Source organism: Eriocheir sinensis, chromosome 12 (genome assembly GCF_024679095.1).
Source record: "Eriocheir sinensis breed Jianghai 21 chromosome 12, ASM2467909v1, whole genome shotgun sequence".
NCBI lineage: Eukaryota > Metazoa > Arthropoda > Malacostraca > Decapoda > Varunidae > Eriocheir > Eriocheir sinensis.
In genome coordinates, this window is record NC_066520.1 from 12,918,462 (window position 1) to 12,942,208 (window position 23,747).

Consider the following 23,747-nt stretch of genomic DNA (forward strand, 5'->3'; position numbering starts at 1 on the left):
CAATTTTACTCATACAAGCATCCATTTAAACTTTGAACAGCCATTATAACATCACACACCAATGTTTCAAATCCGTATCAGCACCAAAACTCGTACACATACACAGAGGCACTCACATCCTTGTAAAAAGACCTGATCCTTTAAAATAAAAGTCCTCCTCTACCATATATCCTCAGGATATCCCATAAATCCCTACTGTAAACCCCCAAATAAGCCTCCACCAAGTTCACATCAATAATGTAAGAACAGAAATATTAATTCACTCCTAGCTAGGATTAACTGTAATTGTCTACACCAGATGAAGAGTAAATGCACAAATCTGCAATATAAGGTATTCTAATTCATAGTAGATAATAGTTATGCATCCACAAATTTTCAAAGTACAGACCTTCATCAAAATCCAGTTTCTTAATAAAAGACAAGCGTTGGTCCCACTCCTGGCCCAGCTGATCATCTCTAGAGGGAGGATGGTTATGTCTAGCACCTGACCCTCCCCCACCATCCAGGGAGTCTAGTGTGCGTCCAACATTATGCACTTGGTTGGCATTCATAGAAATTGATGGTAAATTATGTTCCTCACTCTTTTCTGCCTTTTCACGGCCTTTCTTGGCATACCATAAGCCTGAAAGTATGTTAATATCATTGTCAACCAGTTAACAATATTCAAAAATTCTAATTATATCCACCTAAATCACATACTCATCTAAATAAATTAAGTCACATAACCATCTGAAAACAACTGTACTATAAATCCACCACAATTTTGCTCCATGATATACAACAGGCTCCTATTTAACCCTTAAAGCGCGGGCTTGTTTTGCCGTGCCTGTCCTCCCACGCGGGCAGATTTTGGCAAAAACATATCTCACTTCAACCTTGCTTACCTTCACTCCTGCTTAACCCACATTACAGAATGAAGTATCATTGTAAAGTACATACCCTTACCTCTCTTTTGACGTTGATTTGAAGTTTATATGACCATTGGTAGGGCGAATACTGAATAGGATCACTGAAAACGCATTATTATAAACAGTTTTCCACCCCTAGTGGACTTCCCTTCTATGATCTTTTAGTAATAAAAAGCATAACTTTTTTACAGTTTATGTGAAACACACCCAAGAAAAACTTTACTTCCGGGCCTTCCTGATGCCCTTGATGGGTACTGAGGTCAAAGGGTCCCCATCTTGTGGATGAAATTCACTGGATTATGAGAAGAGGTGGTATGTCTAACGGACATCTTCTCAAAGCTAACACAAGGCATACACTGACCAATAATTAGTTCGGGAGCATGGTTGGGTATTGTTTCAAAGAAAATGACATGCTTACTGTGAAAGTGAAAAAATGGCTTGTCGACTATTGTCGACACCTGCAGTTTGAGCCCAGGCACCAGCTGTCAACTATTGTCGACACCCGTGCTTTAAGGGTTAAGGGGATGAACCCCAACAAAAATAATATTACTTGGGCTAAGATGGATTTTGGTATGACTTGTAAGTTGTAAGTGATCCATAATTGCTATAACATTACTTAAAATATGCAGAATTACTACAGTCATTGAACTCCCAAAATCAATATCTAGATACAGCTTCAATGTACAAATACTGAAGCATGAGCTTTACACATTAGTAATAGACCATATTCCATAGGCAAGCAGTGCCATCCTCAACCACGCAGAAAGTTTTCAAGATGGGTCGATGCAGTTGATGCTACCTCGCCTGGCATTGCTTCAATATCCAATTAATTAGAGCAATGTATTTGCAGAAGTGGCATTAATTTGTGTTTAAACAAGTCATATCTCAGGCTAACATGTATCAGAGGTCATCAATTACTTTTTTAATGGACTTAGAGCAAGACCTGATCAGAAATGTTGTTTTTCACCTGCTGTTTGCTGCCTATGATTGGAGATGTATCATGGTGATGAAAATGCTTTCTATATGCACGACTCATGCCTATTTTTAGAATATACTGAAAAAAGAGGCTGTCTTGGCCATAGTTTCATTAATTCTTGAGCTGAAATGAGCCAGTCCCAAATTACAGCAGATCAGAACTGCAAGATTAGAAATTACAATGTTCAGGAAAGCATATGCTTAGTTCCAAAGACCAAATGTCCTGTATATCCATTTTCTTCCTCTTTTATTCTTGGGGTTAGACAAATCCTTTCCCATGATACAAATCAGGTTTTAAAATGTCAAAGTGAATGACTGTTTGTCCTTATACCAACTTAAATTGCTAGAAAATTTACTAAAGAATACAATTAATCTTACCTATTTCTCTGCCTGTTAGCCCAGGTGGATGCCTCATTCCTCCCCTTCCCCTACCTCTTCCTTTCCCTCCTCCTCCTCCTCCTCCTCCTCCTCCTCCTCTTCCTCTCCCTCCTCCTCCTCCTCCTCCTCCTCCTCCTCCACCACCACCTTTTCTTCCACCTCTATCGTCTCTCCAGCTTCCACCTCTATCATCTCTCCAGCTTCCACCACCTTGGGAACTCCCTGTAAAGTGAAACAGAAAAAAGAATGAGTATAACAATAAAGAATATTGTCAAAACATCATGAATAAATATACCATTTCTTACTTCTTCCCCTATAACAGCAGAATGGGTACCCAAATTTAGTGACTCCCTCATTCTGATAGAAGCCACTGAAGTTGTGAATGGTTGTCTCAATTTAAATAATGACTATGCTTCAGTACCACATTGAAGCCCTTCCTTCCAGCTTAATCTGAATCCTGGTAATACTGCTTGACACATTCTACTCCCAAGAAATTAATGCTGGGGAAGTTACTTTCCTTTTAAGATAATATCCTCATATGGTGCATAGCCAAAATAGTATCCAATATTATTCAATTAAATTTCATGAATGAATATTAAAATCAATTATGATTTCATGATTGAAGTAATGGAAATGTATATAACTTACCACCACCACCATCGCCCCTAGATGCCCCATACATGATACTGAGTGCAGCCACAGATCTGTAGAGAAGAAATAAATGTTAAATCAAGGTCACTTTCATAAATAAATGATCTTGAAGACTAAGTATGTGTACAGTACCCTCTCGAGTTTCGTGCTTGCTTCATTCCGAAGGTATGGCGCTAAACTCGAGGATCGCGAAACTCAAGGTACTGAAATCCATGTAAAAGTGCTTATTGGTTCCGACCCGTTGAAAATAATGACTTTTTCCGACTTTACTCCCTTGTTATCACCTTGAAAACCTTGAAATCACTAATATCATGATTGACTTTTCAATGCCTACTGAGCGTAAACCGCTGCCGCCGCCGCAAAATAGGTCACAGAGAGGTTCAACTTGTTTACTGTTTCCATATTTCCCTTACCACTCACAAAGATCACAAGCGAACAGACTAGAACAAAACCAGGCAAATTAATACTTTAAATTCTGTGTATTCCCACAGCGCGCATGCGTGGTGGACAGCAGAATGACTAATTTCATCAGGGAGATATTTCTGCAACACCGGCCAATGTAGTGGACCTTCTTCTTCTTCTTTTGACCTGTAACGCTTTGTATCGCTGCTTAGGTCCTCCTCCACACTTTTATGCTTCACAACATGCACTTAGGGCCGCCTTCACAGTCATTTTGTTTGTTTTGATCGTTACCAATGGCGGCGGTCGTCGCTATAGTATTTCCACGTGAAACTGGCCGATCAGGTAGTGGCGGCTGTGGGGTTAGCCTAGCCCCGCACTTACCAAACACTCTCAACATCTCTTGCTTCGTCTGCAGCCGCCACTACCCCATCGGCCAGTTTCACGTGAAATACTATAAGCGGCGATCGCCACCACTGGCAACGATAAAAACAAACAACATGACTGTGAAAGCGGCCCTTAGTTACGTAACAGTACGCACTTATACACTTCAACCTGAACTTAGGTGTTTTTCTGTCCTTTCCTTTCCCTGATTTTGCTTTTCTATCCCCTTTTGCAATTTTTTACTATTACTTTTCACTATCGCTGCCATGCATTACAGGTCAGAAGAAGAAGAAGAAAAGGAAAACAACACCGGGAGATCTACAATTTTCATAGACTTGAGAAAAAGATTTTTGGACTGTGGTTCCACAGCACGGGGTGTTCTCTTATCTTGTTAATCAAATAGTAAACAAAGCAGCTCTGCCAGTCCATTTTACGAATCTCTTGGTGGGCCATCTTCCACTGCTCCTCACTCCTCAGCCACTGCCATCGTGTGTTTGTTTACGTGCAGCCGTTCGGTACCCATGTACCCATGCTCGCACTCACAACCGTTTTCCATTCATAATGACAACCAATAACTCGCTCCCAGTTGGGCATACGGGCAACCGCGGTTGCCCATAGCCCCAATGGTTGGACACCGCCTTTTAAGGCAGCACGAATGATGCCGACGGTAGGTAGACGTGACCTGTACATGTCAAAGCAGCGCAAAACTCGTGGCAGTAATGCGCTAAAGTCGTGATGGTAAGAATTTAGGACTTAGCGCTAAACTCGAGGATCGCGAAACTCGGATGGCGCGAAACTTGAGAGGGTACTGTATATATATATATATATATATATATATATATATATATATATATATATATATATATATATATATATATATATATATATATATATATATATATATATATATATATATATATATATATATGAGATGTGCTGATAGTATCGGTTTATTTGTAGTATCAGTATTGGTAAGGAAAAAATATGGCCGATACTAGTACTTTTCTGGCTTATTTATTATGTGATTCAAGACCAGTAAATGTAATTTTATACCTTTATAACCTTACAATGTAACCAAAGAAAAAAAATATCGGTATCGGCAAAATAAATTTGTTAGTATTGGAGTATCAGTATCTTTATCGGCCAACATCATTTTATTGGAACATTTCTAATATATATATATATATATATATATATATATATATATATATATATATATATATATATATATATATATATATATATATATATATATATATATATATATGATCAAGCTTATTTCAAGCAAGAAAAAGCTCTAAATAGTAAATGAATATCTCTAGGCTACTTAAGACAACTAATGCAAACACATCCCTCATTATAACCCAGAATAAAAGACATAAAAGATTGGGATTGTCATATTCTGGTGTTTGAAACAATCTTTCTTTATAACTCTTTACAATAGAAATTGCTCAATTCTACATTTTTTTTTCCTTTACTTAAAATCAATGCAGGTGGGTGATGTGAATAATTTTCTAACGATAATTAAAGGGGTCAAGGGGGGGTTAATTTTGCCATGCAGAAGGCGGATACCACGGCCAAGTCATCTGCCACCGTAAAATGGATCCTTTTATGGATATTTACCAAGGAATATACAACTACTGCACCTTGCCCTCCCTACAAATTCCTCCTTGTCTATAATGATGATAAGGTACTAATTTGATGGAGCAAAGCTTCTTCCTCCTTGATTACATACCACTGGGGCAAGATAATCATAGCATTTCGAAAGTGAGGCTATTTACCAAACAGTGCACAGTAAATGATCTTGATATAATGTAGTCATCTGCCAAGGACCTTAGAAAATAACTCAATCAATATGGCTGTCAAGGCTCAACTCCAGTGTCGTGTTTCTCCACGTCCCCCAATTTCTGGCCATTCATTTTGTTTACAAACCAAACGGCAGATTGCTTTTAATACAGATCCATGTGCACAGCTGGTTGGGAAAGACAATTTTGTTTTTTTGAAAATGGCAAGATGCTATTTCCCATAAATTTATTGATGAATCACTGCATGAAGGCTATTTATTGGTCCTTCACTTCACCTATTACAAAGCAGACCGCAGTACTGGATTCATTGATGTTTTCCTACGAAAGAATACAACAATATAAGAACATAAGAACATAAGAACGCAGGAGTCTACAAGAGGCCGGTAGGCCTGTACAAGGCAGCTCCTTTGACCCTAAGCTCCCGTGTATCTAACCCCACCTAATATCGCTGTCCATGAATTTATCTAGTCTATTTTTGAATGTGACAATTGTATTGGCACTCACCACATGACTGCTAAGCCTATTCCACTCATCCACCACCCTGTTAGTAAACCAATTTTTGCCTATGTCCCTGTTGAATCTGAATTTATCCAGTTTAAACCCATTACTTTGTGTCCTACCCAGTTCTCTTACCAACAAAACCTTATGAATGTCTCCCTTATTAAAGCCCTTCATCCATTTATAAACCTCGATCATGTCTCCACGCACCCTTCGCCTTTCTAGAGAATGCAAGTTTAACTGCTTGAGTCTTTCCTCGTATGGCAAGTTTCTCAACCCCTGAATCATTTTAGTCATCCTCCTCTGCACCGATTCTAACATTTTGATATCCATTCTATAGTAAGGTGACCAGAACTGAACCGCATAGTCAAGATGAGGTCTAACTAATGCTAAATATAGTTTGAGGAAGACTTCGGGCTTCTGTTGATTATGCTCCTTGAAATAAATCCCAGTACCCTATTAGCTCGATTTCTAGCTTGAATGCATTGTGCCCTTGGACGGAGATCAGAGCTCACTAAGACCCCTAAATCCATCTCTCACCCAGACCTGCTTATGAGAGTGTCATTTAAGCAATAGTTATGTGAGGGGTTGTTCCTACCTACACTCAGAATACTGCACTTCCCTACATTGAACTCCATCTGCCATTTATCCGCCCAGTCATACAATCTGTTGAGTTCACCTTGGAGAATACTAGCGTCCTGATCCGACTCAATTACTCTACCGATCTTGGTATCATCTGCAAATTTACTAACATCACTACTAATTCCTGTATCTAAGTCATTGATATAAATAATAAACAAAAGTGGACCTAATACCGAGCCTTGTGGGACCCCACTCGTAACACATCCCCAGTCAGATCTTTTACCATTGATTTGCACTCTTTGCTTCCTATTGCTAAGCCACGCCTTAACCCAGTTCAAAACTTTACCCTCTACTCCGTGAGCCTGTAATTTAAGCAACAGTCGTTGGTGAGGAACTTTGTCAAACGCTTTACTAAAATCAAGATAGATTACATCATAATTTTTGTCTCTGTCAACCGCCTCAAATACTTTATTGTAGAAAGACAAGAGATTGGTGAGGCATGACCTACCTTTTGTGAACCCATGCTGCGAGTCATGAATTAAGCTATGTTTCTCCAGCACCTTGCCTATAACCGATGTTAAGCTAATTGGGCGATAGTTTGAAGCAACTGACCTGTCCCCCTTTTTAAAAATCGGCGTCACATTAGCTATTTTCCATAGGCTCGGCACATAGCCAGTATTTACCGACATCTTAAAGATGTCGGTTAGTGGGTCACTGAGTACATCACCTAATTCCTTTAATACCCTCGGAAATATCCCGTCAGGACCTGGCGACTTGTTCTTCTTAAGCTTATCTATCTCATCCTGAACTACTGCCTGGTAATGATTATATCCCTCAATTTATCGCCATCCCCGCCCTCGTACACCTGAACTCTTTCTGGTATAGTCGTTCGATCCTCCTGTGTGAATACTGAAAGGAAGTAGTCGTTCAACAATGTGCTCATATTTTCGGAATTTTCTACTAGCTCCCCTGTGTTTGTTTTCAGCGGTCCAATTTTCTCCCGTGTTTTTGTTCTATACATCTGAAAGAAGCCCTTAGGATTACTTTTCGCCTCATTTGCTACTTTGATCTCATAGTTCCTTTTTGCTATCCTGGTGTTTTTCTTAACTAATCTAGACAGTTCGACGTACCGGCCCCTGAGATGTGTTTCCCCATTCTTTATTTTCTGATAAATTCCCTTCTTTAACCCAATCTCGTGTTTTAGTCCACGAGTCATCCACTTAGGATCATTGTTTTCTTTTCTAAGTGTTCGCTGTGGTATATGCTGTCCTTGCCCCTCTACTATTACTCTAACTAAATTATTGTAAGACATTTCTACCTGGTTCTCCTGGCTCTCCAATCCGCAGTGCTGGCCCTCATGAATCCCTAGATTATCCCAGTTTACCCCTTCAAGATGTCTTCGAAGCCCCTCGTAATTTGCTCTTCTGAAATCTGGCACTAACACTGGGTTTGGTTCGCGGGTTACCGCCCAGTCTAAGCTAAAACGAACCGTTCTGTGGTCACTATTTCCTAACTCTCCGCCCACCTCCAACTCACGTAGCAAGTTCCCATTATTGGTCAGGACTAAGTCTAATATGTTATCTCCTCTGGTAGGCTCAGTAACTACCTGCTTAAGGAAATTATCTTGTATAACTTCAAGAAAGTCCTCGGCTTCCAGGTCACCCACTAAGTCTTCCCAGTCTATATTCCTATAATTAAAGTCCCCCATTACGCAGACATTTCTACTCCTACTCGCCCTGCCAATCTCCTGTAGTAATATACTCGTGTCCTGCCTGTTAAGGTTGGGTGGCCTGTACAGAACTACTAGAGTTAGTTTTTCTTTCCCTTTGTAAACGTCCACCCAAACTGATTCTGAATCCATGTTAGTTTTGACTGAATTGTTAACTAAACATTTAAGTGAGTCTTTAACATATAGCGCAACTCCACCTCCCTTTCTGCCCCTTCTGTCTTTGTGAAACATCTGATAACCCGTTATTTCAAATTCTGATCTAAAATTTCTATTAGCAGTGTCTATCCATGTCTCAGTGATCGCTATTATGTCAAAATTTTCTGAACAAGCTTCACCCCTTAGTAAGTCTATCTTGTTTCTGAGGCTCCTGCTGTTTGTATAGAAGATTCTTAGCCCGTCCTCTGTTACTCCCCTAGAATTACTTCTAAGCTGCCTGGTTATATTATGAGCTAGATGTCCTCCCTCCCCCCCTCGCCTATACTAAAAAATCCCTCAGGGTACCAAGTGCTCGCTCAAGGGAATCTGAGAGAGCCTCAACACCCTTGAACGTCAAGTGTATCCCGTCACGGGCGTAGAGGGCGTCATTGCCACCCCATGCTTGAAAACACTATGTACCAGCTGCATACATGAATGCATACATGTTAATAGCAATCTGCCTTTTGATTTGTAAACAAAACGGATGGCCAGAAATAGGAGGACGCGGAGAAACACGACACCGGCAGCAGTAGAGTCCACCCTCCCAATGGTCTTGTGAGGGCTCAAGTGTATTTTTCCTTATTTCTGCATATTGTGAGAAAGAGCCATTTATTTCTAGTGACTTTGCTATCCATTTACATTTTTTTTAATTACTAGATTTGGGAGGGGAGAAGGAGAGGGAAATTTGGGAAATAAGTGATTTCCACAGGTTAATGCTATTTCCTTATGTGTTTTAATGTGCTTATATCATTCAGAACTTTCCATAACAAATTTTTCACTTCAAAGTATTTTAATATGCTTATATCTTTCTGTGAACTGCTTCCATCACAAATTACTCATCAGGTAATTGTTAGGTTTCATTAGTTTAAGAGCATGCATAAGGCCATTTCTGAGTGGGTGTAATTCTGGAGTTTTACCTCGTTTCCTATTATACCAACTACTCTTCTGCCGCCATATTTACGTTCTAATAACCTTTAAACCTCCCGGAAAACATAGCAAAGACAGTAGTGACCAAAACAAGCAAACAAAAAAGTGAAAATAACCATGAAACGGCCGTGGTAGTCCAAGGACCTCATAGTGTGGATTTGTTAATGCGCCGAGGTCCCTTTCCTAATCAACCAACTACTCTTCTGTTACCATATTTATCTTCTAACCTTTAAACCTAACCAAGGCCATTTTGAAGTGGGTGTAATTCTGGAGTTTTACCTCATTTCCTATTTAAGCAACTGCTCTTCTGCTGCCATATTTATCTTATACTAACTTCTAACCCTTTCAATACGGTGATGCCGACGTCGGCATCACAGTATGGAAAGGGTTGAGAGGAAATGGAAGAGGATTAATCCTCTTCTAAACCTCTTAATCCTCTTCCATTTCCACTTAAAAGAGGATTAAGAGGAAATGGAAGAGGATTAAGAGGTTTAGAAGAGCATTAATCCTCTTCCATTTCTTCTTAACCCTTTCCATATTGTGACGCCAACGTCTGCGTCACGTATTGAAAGGGTTAAACCCCCAGGGAAACATAGCAAAGACAGTAGACCTCCCCCCCCCCCCAAAATGAAGATGGCAATGAAACGTTTATGGTATTCCAACTTCCAAGGACCTCAAAGATTGGTTTTATTAACCCTTAGATTACGGCGATCATATATATAAGTACACTACCACATGCCCCACCCGTACAGGGATCATATATATAATCATTACAATCTACGCTCCCTACGTTTCAAATATACCGCCGGTTCTTGACTCAGAAGAATAATGGCGGCATCTGGCATCCGTACACACTTTCATTCGTCTCCAGCGCGCAGCCTACCGAAGGTCACAGATCATTTTCCACTTTTGTTCGGAATACATCTGACATGTCTCGCAACACGTCAACCAATTCCTCTGCTCCGGGCAGAAGTAGAACACTGGTGAATCAAAATGACAGTGACATTGATGACTGCTATGGTAGTGACATTGACAGAGGAGGGAGGGGCAAGTAGGTAGAGAGAGAGAGAGAGAGAGAGAGAGAGAGAGAGAGAGAGAGAGAGAGAGAGAGAGAGAGAGAGAGAGAAAAAAAGATTTACATAGATTTACATAGAAAATCAGACCACACAGACCCCATGGTCCAGACTTGGTGGTCTGTCCTTAAACCTAAGTGATTTTACATTAATCAGAAGAGAGAGAGAGAGAGAGAGAGAGAGAGAGAGAGAGAGAGAGAGAGAGAGAGAGAGAGAGAGAGAGAGAGCGAGTGGGGTGCTTCCACGCGACGCATCACAGCCACGAGAAAATGAGCAATATTTTCGGCTGTCATAACTTTTTTTTATTATTATAAGGAGAGATGTTTCATTACACCACAATATATACTAGATGAATATACAATTATTGCAAAGAAGAAAGACACCATTTCCACCTCTTTTAAATGCCTAAATTTTCCCCGTGCACACCATCCAGAGATATATATCACCACCCGTACTCTAAGGGTTAATGCGCCGAGGTTTCCTTTCCTTATCAACCACCTGCACTTTTGTTGTCATATTCATCTTATAATAATCTTTAAAACTCCCAGAAAACCTTAGCAAAGGCAGTAGCCCGCCCCCCCCCCCCCCCCCCCCCCCCAAAAAAAAACACTTGGAATATAGCCATGAAACGTCCGTGGTAATCGAAGGACCTCATAAATTGGTTTCATTAACGCGCCAACGTCTCCTTTCTTAATTAACAAACTGCTCTTCTATTACTAAAATAATCTCCTCCTAACCTTAAAACCTCCCAGAAAACCTTAGCAGACAGTAGACCCCCCCCCCCCCACACACACAAAAAAAAAAAAGTGATGTTAGCCATGAATCTTCCGTGGTAATCCAAGAACCTCAAAGATTGGTTTCATTAACGTGCCAACGTCTCCTTTCTTAATTAACAAACTGCTCTTCTGTTGTCATATTCAAATTCTACTAACCTTAAAACCTCCCAGAAAACCTTAGCAGAGACAGTAGACCCCCCCCCCCCCCCCCAAAAAAAAAAAAAGTGAAAATAGCCATGAAACGTCTGTGGTAATCCAAGGACCTCATAATAAATGGTTTAATTAATGTGCCGACGTCTCCTTTCTTAATTAACAAACTGCTCTTCTGTTGTCATATTCATCCTCAACTAACCTTAAAACCTCTTAGAAACCTTAGCAAAGACAGTAGACCTCCTCCCCCCACCACACACACAAGAAAAGCCATGAAACGTTATGTGGTAATCCAAGGAACTCATAGATTGATTGGTTTCATTAACGTGCCAATGTCTCCTCCTCTTCTGTTGTCATATTCATCTCCTCCTAACCTTAAAACCTCCCGGATAAAATTAGCAGACAGAAGACCTCCTCCTCCTCCACAAAAAAAAAAAAAAAATAAATAAAGATAGCAATGAAACGTCCGTGGTAATCCAAGGACCTCATAGATTGGTTTCATTAACACGCCGCCGTCTTATTTCTTAATTAACAAACTGCTCTTCTGTTGTCATATTCATCTTCTACTAAATTTATAAAAAAAAAAACAGGAAAACATAGCAAAGACAGTAGACCTCCTCCCGCACCACTAAAAAAAAAGAAAAAAAAAAAAGCCATGAAACGTCTGTGGTAATCCAAGGAACTCACAGATTCCCCGCAGCATCCAAGAATGGAATCATCTCCCATCACATGTAGTTAATAGTCCCACTCTTGACACATTTAGGAATAGAATCATCAATCATTATCTCCCTAATCCTGGCCCTTTACCATATCCCAATACCTTTCCTCATCCTAACCCTTATCCTAATCCTGTCCTGGCCCCATGAATACCCTGCATATCATCCCACCCCAAGTGGCCCTCTGCGGGTCCCCAAGAAATGAAAATGAAATTGGTTTCATTAATGTGCCAACTTCTCCTTTCTTAATTGATAAACTGCTCTTCTATTACAATATTTATCTCCTCCTAACCTTAAAACCTCCCGGAAAACCTTAGCAGAGACAGTAGACCTCCTCCCCCAACCACTACAAAAAATAAAAAAACATGAAACGTTTGTGGTAATCCAAGGACCTCATAGATTGGTTTTATTAACGCGCCGACGTCTCCTTTCTTAATTAACAAACTGCTCTTCTGTTGTCATATTTGTCTCCTCCTAACCTTAAAACCTCCCGAAAACCTTAGCAGAGAGTGTAAAGAGACCAAAACAATCCGTGAAAATAGCCCTGAAACGCGAGTGAGATCAAAGCGGTGGGAATCTTAAGTGAAGGATTAGTGTAGCCTTGAACTCCAGGAGCCTTTCGATCCTACCTGTGTGGAGCCAGTATCCTGCAGGAGTATCCCACGCAGCGCCCCCAGGTTGACAGGATCAGGACAGGTACGGGACTACTTGCGGGCAGGCGGCTTGGAGCTGGTCTGGGTCTGGGTCGTGGAGGCTAGTGTTGTTTTACTATATTTATAAGGCATCCATGTACGTTTTACTACTTTTATTTATAGCAGATGGGTTTTTAACTTTTTACTATATTTATAAGGCCTCCATCTGTGTTTTACTACTTTTATTTATAACAGATGGGTTTTTACTATATTTATAAGGCCTCCATCTGTGTTTTACTACTTTTATTTATAGCAGATGGGTTTTTACTATATTTATAAGGCCTCCATCTGTGTTTTACTACTTTTATTTATAACAGATGGGTTTTTACTATATATTATTGTCCAGGGGGAGGTACTGCCCCCTCCCTTGTTGTGCTTTCCTTCCTACCATTGTATCTTTTTAATTTCCTGGTGCTCCCTTCACATGTATTAATATTTGTATAATCTGTCCTGCCTGGGGGTAGGGATGGCATGTTCCTCCCTTCTCCCTTGTTGTTTACCTGCAACAATAAACTATCAATCAATATTTATAAGGCCTCCATCTGTGTTTTACTACTTTTATTTATAGCAGATGGGTTTTTACTATATTTATAAGGCCTCCATCTGTGTTTTACTACTTTTATTTATAGCAGATGGGTTTTTACTATATTTAAAGGCCTCCATCTGTGTTTTACTACTTTTATTTATAGCAGATGGGTTTTTACTATATTTAAAGGCCTCCATCTGTGTTTTACTACTTTTATTTATAGCAGATGGGTTTTTACTATATTTATAAGGCCTCCATCTGTGTTTTACTACTTTTATTTATAACAGATGGGTTTTTACTATATTTATAAGGCCTCCATCTGTGTTTTACTACTTTTATTTATAACAGATGGGTTTTTACATAAATAAGGCCTCTATCTGTGTTTTATTACTAGCAGATGGGTTTTTACTATATTTATAAGGCCTCCATCTGTCTTTAATTCATAGAAGATAGGTTTTTACAATATTTATAAGGCCTCTATCTGTGTTTTATTACTAGCAGATGGGCTTTTACTATATTTATAAGGCCTCCATCTGTCTTTAATTCATAGAAGATAGGTTTTTACTATATTTATAAGGCCTCCATCTGTCTTTAATTCACAGAAGATAGGTTTTTACTATATTTATAAGGCCTACATCTGTGTTTTATTACTAGCAGATGGGTTTTTACTATATTTATAAGGCCTCCATCTGTCTTTAATTCATAGAACACAGATGGCCTCCATCTAGCTGTCTTTAATTCATAGATGGGTTTTGGCCTCTGACGCCCCTTATGTGAGTCACCTTCATGTCCTTATGTAAGCATTCACTACATTAACCCCACATTAACCCTCTGCGATAAGACCAGCAAACGCGTAAACATCAACCAATGACCTCTGACCTATACACTCTCTCTCTCTCTCTCTCTCTCTGATCGGCGGTAAATAATAAATATTTCAATTCAATTCAATTCAATACTACTATATTTATAAGGCCTCCATCTGTTTTTCACTAAATTAATACAGCCTCCATCAGTTATTTTTTATTTTATTATGTGGCCTTTTTTTTGTTTTTTACTAGCTAGGCTATACATAATTTATACGGCCTCCATCTGTATTACATTTATACGGTCTTTATGTGTTTTTACTGCATTTGCACGGCCTCCATTAGGTTTTTTTTTATGCATCTGTTACGTAATTTCCTTGGAGATAATTAAGGGGGGCGACTACCCCCCCCCAGCTCTCTTTGGTAGTCCAAAATAGCTGAAAATTTTATTGTTGTTTGTTGTGTTGTTACGAGAGAGTATATATTTGAATTTTGAGATTGGGGGAAATGAGGGGCACTGAGGTAAACGCGTTTTTTTTCAATTTGTTTTCACATTATATTTTTAAGTCAATCACTTGAAAAAAAAAACAATGAAACTTTATTATATATCTACATTTTTTGTCGGGAATTTGATTTTTTTTTTTTTTTATTTTTGAGAGAAAAATTTTTTTTTTTTTTTTTTTTTCTCTCCGCTCTGTCTCCGTTTCTATGGCCATATTGAAAAATCTATTTCCAATAAAAAATTGGCAAAATTGAAGGTTTTATTGATACCTAACAATTACCAGTCAGATGATTTTTTGATTTTTTTGAATTGTTTTTTGAACTTTAAAAAATCGGCTTTGAAATTTTTTTTCTATTTTTTTTTTTTTTTTTTTTTTACCCGATTGAGATATTGTTTCACAATTTTTGACAGATTGAGAGATTGACTTCACATGATTGTGGGCATTTGGTCCCCTTGATGTAAGTATTAGTTGATCTGGTCCTTGAGGTGTCAAAGGCGCCAAGTGGTATGTTGTGTGCGAATTTATCAATATTCTCCAGATGTCATTTCTCATCCTTCTTATCAATATCTTTCCTCTTATTCTTCTTCTTTTTCTTCTGCTGTTTTTTCTTTGACTTGGTGTTGTGTGCATCTTTGAGATTTTTGCTTTCTTTCTTGAGAAAGAGATTTAATTTCTTGATTCCCCACGCAATGGCTATGTATGTTCCCATCCTCTCCTCATAGCAGTTGTCAACGCGTGATCTACCTCCCTCGGCCCTTAACTCATTCCAGGAAGAATCAAAATGGGTTACAGTACATGGGAGTCGATTTTTTGTGCTGGGACGTTTTGCTATGCTACCGTACAATTAAGTTATATACAATTAAGTTACAAGTTGTTTTATGTCAACTGCCTCGATACCAACAATCACTAAGAGCATTTTGCCACTTTTTGCCTCCACAGCCTCCTCAACATCTATACCTCCTTCCTTTCATAGACTTTCAACCCCCAAAATTATATCCTAAACCCCCCAAAAGCCTCATTCTCAAAGACCTCAACCTCCTCGATCATTATCCTCACACGCCCTCCTCGATCTCTTCAGCTTTTCCTCCTCCTCAACCTCCACAGCCTTCCCCTTGACCTCCAAAGTCTTATCTCGATCTCCACAACCTCCTCTTCTACCTCTTTAATCTCTTCCTCAACCCCAAAAACCTCCTTCTTGACCCGCAACCTCCTCCACCACCTCGACCTCGACCTAGCACTCACCTCCACCTGCAACCTCCTCTTCTACCTCTTTAATCTCTTCCTCAACTCCAAAACCTCCTTCTTGACCCTGCAATCTCCTCGAACTCCTCAACCTAGCTCCTTAACCCCCATCGACCTACCACTCGGCCTCAACTTCTTCCTCGACCTCCAGGATTTTCTTCGACTTCCCCTACCGCCGACTGGACATCCAGAGCCTTTTCCTCGACCCCACAACCTCCCCAATGACCTCAAGCAGCTTCTCCTCGATCTCCATGCATCACCTCCTTTACTTCATGAAACTTCGCCTCTATACCTCCAATACCTCATATAGACCTTTAAATTACAACCTCCAAATCATCCTTCTCGACCTCTATTGCCTCTCCCTCAACCCCCTGCTATCTCCTCGACCTCTACAACTTCCAGGGACTTATTAACTTCTACAACCTCTTCATCAACTTCCTCAACCATCTCCTCAAAACCTCCAAATGCTTTTACTCAACCTCTGCAACCTCCTCCTAAACTCCCACAGCCACCTCCTCGACTTCCACAACTTCCTCTTCAACCTCCAGCAACTTACTAACCAAACCTCGACAAACTCCTCCTTGACCTCTAGAATGTCTCCCTGACCTCCATCTCGATTTCCAGAATCTTATTCCTTACCTCAATGACTTCCTCCTTGATTCCTACAACCTTCTCTTCAATCTCTACAACCTAATCTTCCTCAACCTCCACAACCTCCTGGGGATAGGGGGCACCCACACTCTGTGGAGCAGTGGTTAGCATGCCCAGCTATGAATCCGCAGGCCCGGTTTCAGCGTACAGCTCACCTGTTCATCCTCCCTTTTGGGCAGGTCAATAGATGGGTAGGGATGTAGTGCAGCAACTTGCTTGATGGGCGAGCCTCCCATAACTCACTCTGCAAGTGGGGGTCCCTCTTTGGCTGACTGGTTAAGGAGTGGCTCTCCTGTCTCGTTGGTCGCGGGTTCGATCCCCGGCACCAGCGAAACCTTTCCTCGTCTGGATTAATTTTTTGTGTGTTTTGTTACATGCAGAGGTCGTGTTGGAGTGTAGTAAAAAGAAAATTCTGGCGTTTCAGTGAAACCTGGGCAAAGTAAACTGTGGCAACCCACACGTCATACTGGGCCATGTCCTGGGGTAATGGTTCTCCCCACCACTTGCTCAAAGAGCCAATTCGACTGGGATGAACACCGTGGCCACACACAGCTATAGTGTATACCCCTGAGGGATACCTTCATGACCCTGTACAGTGGCCCCAGCCCTAGGCTTCTTATGGTTTGGGAGCCCCAGGACCCCCTCCATCTAGTACACAAATCTTTCATTTCGTGATTCGTCTTTTTTAAAATTTGGCAAATAAAGACATGAATTTGGCTTAACTAGCAGATATAGCTACTGTGCATTTATCAACCCTAAATTTCTTGATATTGATTTTACAGGTGACCTGTTTAGTCAAATCAATGGTAGAAAATCTGAATGGGGCCGTGTTACGAGTGGAGTCCCACAAGGGTTGGTGCTGGGTCCTCTGCTTTTTATTATTTACATCAATGACTTGGACACAGGAATTAGTAGTGATGTCAGCAAGTTCGCAGATGATACCAAGATCAGTAGAGTAATCCAATCAGACAGGGACGCTAGCGTTCTCCAGGATGAGCTTGACAGACTATATGATTGGGCGGGGAAGTGACAGATGGAATTCAATGTCGGGAAGCGTAGCATTCTGAGTGTAGGTAGGAATAATCCCTCACACAATTACGCCTTAAATGACACTCTTCTAAGCAGGTCTGGGCGTGAGAGAGAGTTAGGAGTGCTAGTGAGCGCTGACCTCCGTCCTAGGGCTCCATGCATTCAGGCTAAAAATTGGGCAAACAGAGTACTTGGTTTCATCTCTAGGAGCGTAAGCAATAGGAGCGCTGAAGTCATCCTCAAACTTTACTTAGCACTAGTTAGACCTCATCTCGATTAAGCAGTTCAGTTCTGGTCCCCCTACAATAGAATGGATATCAAGATGTTAGAATCTGTACAGAGGAGGATGACGAAGATGATTCAGGGGGTGAGAAACTTGCCTTATGAAGACAGGCTGAAGCATTTAAATCTACACTCTCTAGAAAGGCGAAGGTTGCGAGGAGACTTGATCGAAGTCTATAAATGGATGAAGGGATTTAATAAAGGGGAAGTCAATAAGATTTTGATAGTAAAAGAGCCAGGTAGGATGCGTAGCAATGGTTTTAAGTTAGAAAAATTCAGATTCAACAAAGACATAGGCAAGAATTTGTTCACCAATAGTGGTAGATGAATGGAACAGGCTTGGGAGCCATGTTGTGGGTGCCAATACCATAGATACATTCAAGAAGAGGTTGGATAAAGCCATGGATGGTGAGGTATACAGGGTTGAGTATACAGGAGCTGCCTTGTATAGGCCAACCGGCCTCTTGCAGACTCCTTACGTTCTTATGTTCTTCTTATTCTTATGTTCACTACATCATGTATGCATATGATAGCAGAATGAATGCACCACTATAGCAGTTCATCATGTATATTTTCATTTAACTGACATCTTAAGAAAAAGTGCATAATACTTGTTCAAAGTAATTTTAAAATACTACCATACTTTGGATTACCCTAACAACAAACTTGAGCTTGCACATCATGACTACTTGGAAGTAAAATCATATTCATATAAAACCATTTTATTAAGCAACCCAATTTGATGAAGTTTTCAAAAGCTTAAAATCTCACAAAGTGTAAATAAAATACACCATAAGTACATAAATTTCATGAATCAACTCTGAAGGCATCAAGGAATGTCTACACCAGGGAAGTAAGAATCAAACAGTAGATCTCAAAAGTCGAGTTACAGAAATGCCAGACTGAATTAACTCCAAGAAAAGACTGTAGCTGCACTTTTCAAATGCTACCAAAAAACACTGATAGCCTCTGGTGCAGTGTGCTTGGTAATTAATTACTTAATTACAAAAAGTGTAGCATGTGCAAATGTATGTGTGGAATGTGGAGACTTTTAGTATGGCTGGCTGCAGGTGGCACAAGGTGGGCACAACATCAGCCCAGAAGCACCTGTCCAGCACACTCGTGTATGTGATGTAAAGTATATTGGCTCTACTACTTGGCAGATGACTCCAACTTGAGATTTCATTAAATGGCATTTAATTGCTACATTAAAACTGTGCAATTAAGAGTGATATAAAATCCAGCCTTTCAAGTTACTTTATTACTGAACTTAAAACTATTTCAAATATCTACACTTTAGGTATCTTGCAGTACCACTTATATTTATGGTAGAGTGGATGTAGCTGTAAGGGGAGTGCATGTAAAATTCAAAAGAAAAGTAACAACACAGTGAAGCTATTGATGAAAAGGAAGTATGTTAGCCATGGCACCTGCCTGGCTACACCTATGCATCCTCTACCTGGTTCTGTGGGAAGCCTTGATGTAAAAGATATATATATATATATATATATATATATATATATATATATATATATATATATATATATATATATATATATATATATATATATATATATATATATATATATATATATATATATATATATATATATATATATATATATATATATATGAGTAGCGTTTTTTTTCTCTGCACTCTTTTTGTTGCCCTTGAGCTGTCTCCATTGCTGTAAAATATATATATATATATATATATATATATATATATATATATATATATATATATATATATATATATATATATATATATATATATATATATATATGCACACAGTAGGATCTCACCAATAACGTCTATATATATACTTGGTGTGTGAAAACACCTTTATCAACAAAAAATGTTATCTGCATGATATTAAATTATTGTTTCTGCCACCAAAGGACTTTTACCCGTTTTTCCCATTCTAAGCCCCCCTATCACTTTTTCATCTTTAAAATATGAAAAGTTATCAAATTGATGAGTAATACAAAACTCACCGTAGAGGAGCTACTGAGGTGTTTGATGTGATGACTGTTCTCCAGCTTGCGAGGGCAAGCCAACCCTTACAAGCACTGGTGGTATGACAAAATATCACGCAGGCCACTTTATACCAGCCGTGTGGTCCAATCCTTTGTATCTTAATGACATCATACGACTTGCCAGTGAATCACAGTCGCTCACCCAAAGTGTGCCAACCAATCACAAACCAGCCACCAAATGACCAAGGGCCTTGGCCAAGGATTCTAGACTCCTTTACCTTGGCTCAGCTCCACTATCAGGAACTTTCTTAAAGTTCCTGACAGTAGCAAACAGGACACAGAACATTGGAGAAACAAGTCACTGCAGCTGTGAACTCCGCTTCAAGAGTGTCCAGGTTTTCTAAGGAGTTCAGATACAAATTCAAAGACATGTGAATACATATCACAAGAAAAGCAGAAAACGTAGAATTTTTTTCCCAATAATCTGCCCAGGATTTGAAACTGGGCCCTAAAGACACTAGGTGAACACGTTACCATCAAGCCAAAGGTTGTCTCATGGCTTGTGACCTTTGAAATCTTTATCAGTGTCGGTGGGTGTTACAGTTCCACTTCCTATTTATGGTTCCTGTATATATATTTGTATATGCTGGGTTGGAAAGGAAATAGTTCAAATAAATACATGCTATAAATATTAAAAGAACATGATTTTCACTGCAAATAGAGGTATGTCTTAATAATTACCAATGTGTGGCAGTGATAGCAATCTCCCCTATGAGTGAATATACACGTCTCAGTTGTTACCATCTCATTTTAATGGATGGATTAGCTTCATTTACATATTTTCTTGCTGGGAAGCACTTCAATGCATTTCATATAAGTCTGAGACGTTCTAAGACTTACAATTCCTTCCATCATCGAGAAGGTGACAAACAAACACTGCCCAAGACGTGCCAAGACACTTTCCCACAGTGAAATATCCATTACTCAAAAGAATCCAGATGTTATTGTAGAAACCTGGTATATATTGTAACCTGCTGTTATTGTCAAAAACATTGCTTTGGAAGATGTTATTGGTGAGATCCTACTGCACACACACACACACACACACACACACACACACACACATATATATATATATATATATATATATATATATATATATATATATATATATATATATATATATATATATATATATATATATATATATATATTATATACACACACACACACACATTTCTGTATAAAATGTACAGTTTGCGATGGTTCTCATAACCAAAGTTTCCAAACTGTTGTGGAAGTAACCTTTAGATGACCTCTGCCACCAGAACTACGCGTACCTCCTACATACCAACATCAGTCATCGGAAGCCCAGAGATGATGATGATGATAACTATTAAGAGTAATAATAATAATGATGATATTAATAATAATAATAATAATAATAATAATAATAATAATAATAATAATAATAATTGTAACAATAATCAATCCTACAACTGACCAATGATGCTATCAATTATATTACTCCTGGTATATTATCACAAGCAAAATATTGCCATTCCCTTTTACCTACTCAAACAGATTTTGTATCATTTGAGTAGAGTTCATATAAAAATACATAAATACCAATGGAACATACACCTTTTCCAATGAAGAATACAATTATTACAGTCAACTACTGATGTCAGAATTATCTTCTTAGTGCTGCTGCCCATCCACTGTATTCAACAACACTGTCCTGAGTTGAGCCACAAAATTTCTGAGTTTCACATGACAATCACTGTTCACTTCTAAGTCACATACAGTCAATAATGTCACTAACAACATGATATACGAAAACAAAATCAAGTTCACTTAATCACCAAGCCTTGTTATCTCTCAGGAGTGGAGGGATCATGATACAGCTCACAACTGGTTAGGTGGTATTTCTGCTCAGGTGTAAATGAAGGATAATTTGACAACTTGATTATTGAGCTTGTTAATATAGGAAGGGATATGTAAATGCTACGTAATATACTGTGCTGCAACTGATCATGTTATTTGCAGAGCTATATCATTCTTATTTGTCCTCAAGTACATCTGTTGAGACATAGAGCCAACATTAACAGCAATCAGGGCACTTCATAGATATCCTGCTATTAATAATTATTCCTGACAATAAATCATGACCCAAGAGGTTTGTGTTAAGTCAGCATGACCAAACAATGATGTTCATAGATGTGGTACAGTGGTGATTAATTTTAAAGTTTACTTGATTTTATAGTAATTTATCTTATTGAAATGAAAATTATCGCTATTAACACTTTATCAAGCAGGATGTAAACTCTACTCACATAATTTTGTTCTATTTCAACAATGGAAATACTCAAAGGTTTTAATGATAAATATCAATGTCCTCACTTCCCCTTTGCAAGGGCAAAGTATAAAATCAGTATGAAGAGCACAAACTGTCTTTCAGGTACCAAGTATCAACCTCATAAATATCATAACCAAACATCTTTTTTACCTAAAATTAAATAATCAAATCAGTTTAATAACTGAACACAAATTTATTGCTATACATTTGTATATTGGATGGTAAAACCTGCTTCCTCTAACATTATAATTCAAAAATTATATTTTCAGTTATGGAAACTTTCTTATTTATAGCTGAAATGAGCTGAGCATTGACACAACTGCTATGCTATAGAATTAAAAATTGTAGCAATAAGATATATAAAAATTATCTACATGTCTTGCAGATAAATGAAGCCTGTGTATGTATATAAATCTTGTTTAAAATATCAAATTTAATTGTAATTTGTTTTTATGACGGCAAATATTTTCTATGACTTTTTATCAAACTCTTAAGCGTATATAGTGAGACTGTAAGTGACTGAGATGGAGACTCCAAATTTCTAGTTCTTCCTGGCTGTCTATTTTGCCATATTCCCATTGATCATAATGAAAGCTTAATAAGACTGTCCATTTTGATGCACCATACCGTACAGGACATGACTCTTAATTCATTAACACTTTTTTGGCCACATACAAATAAGAAAATAGGCCATAAAATTGCACAACCTTTACATTTTAAGTATCCACTGCAACAAATGCCCATCAACAGAGCATTTTCAGTGAGACACAAATCACACTAAAAGCAAGATATAAACACTGGAAAACCCTCAAGTTGTGCATCTGTTAGTATGAACGGAGTTAGTAACCCTTATCTGCTATATACTTTTGAAAATAAAAGTGATGAATTCTTAAGCAATCTAGTGTCCTGCTTAAAGTTTTAGAAGTATTTGACTATTGATTATTTTCTTATTTCCTTGTTTTTTCTTCCTACTTTTATTTTTTTCCTTATGTGAAAAACTGGGTCCTTGATAATCAGGATAATGCAAAATTTTATAGCTGCATGTTAGTCCTTTTACATCACTCGAAATCTCTCAGATTACTGCCAATATTTGTGCTTCAGCACGTGAATACAGGAGTATACTGGCAAGTTTGTGACCTTAGAGCCCCAGTGATGCATGATGTGTGTGTAATACACTCACAGTCTGATCACATGCTAGACTCGTGATCAAAAGCCAGTACCCTCTTGGAGAAAATTTTGGAGCTTGTTAGCCAATCTGTGTTTGTGTGTGTGTGTGTGTGTGTGTGTGTGTGTGTGTGTGTGTGTGTGTGTGTGTGTATTTACCTAGTTGTATTCACCTAGTTGTGAAATACAGGAAAAGAGCTGTACTAGGCTCGTGCTGTCCTGTCTTCGTAATGATTATTATCCAGTTTGGCTTTAAATTCATGAATTGTTTTTGCACACACAGTCTCCTCGTCAAGTCCGTTTTTTTCAAGTGTGTGTGTGTGTGTGTGTGTGTGTGTGTGTGTGTGTGTGTGTGTGTGTGTGCACTTCT

At 38.8% G+C, this 23,747-nt stretch overlaps 2 protein-coding genes across 4 annotated transcripts in view; both read right to left on the reverse strand.

Moving 5' to 3' along the window:
* Positions 1–12,928, reverse strand: part of LOC126997418 (ATP-dependent DNA/RNA helicase DHX36-like) — a 40,471-nt gene extending 27,543 nt beyond the window's left edge. For both annotated transcript variants that reach the window (XM_050858501.1, XM_050858500.1), the window contains exons 1-4: positions 12,776–12,928; positions 2,910–2,965; positions 2,262–2,483; positions 389–622 (exon numbers count right to left, since the gene is read on the reverse strand). In XM_050858501.1, coding sequence (XP_050714458.1) covers positions 389–622; positions 2,262–2,483; positions 2,910–2,943 — 490 coding nt within the window. In that variant the 5' untranslated portion in view covers positions 2,944–2,965; positions 12,776–12,928. The remainder of the gene's footprint in view (positions 1–388; positions 623–2,261; positions 2,484–2,909; positions 2,966–12,775) is intronic.
* Positions 12,929–23,687: 10,759 nt separating this feature from the next.
* Positions 23,688–23,747, reverse strand: part of LOC126997419 (serine/threonine-protein kinase D1-like) — a 27,077-nt gene continuing 27,017 nt past the window's right edge. For both annotated transcript variants that reach the window (XM_050858503.1, XM_050858502.1), the window contains one exon: positions 23,688–23,747. This exon is cut by the window's right edge and continues 1,430 nt beyond it. The gene's annotated coding sequence lies outside the window, so the exon portion shown is untranslated.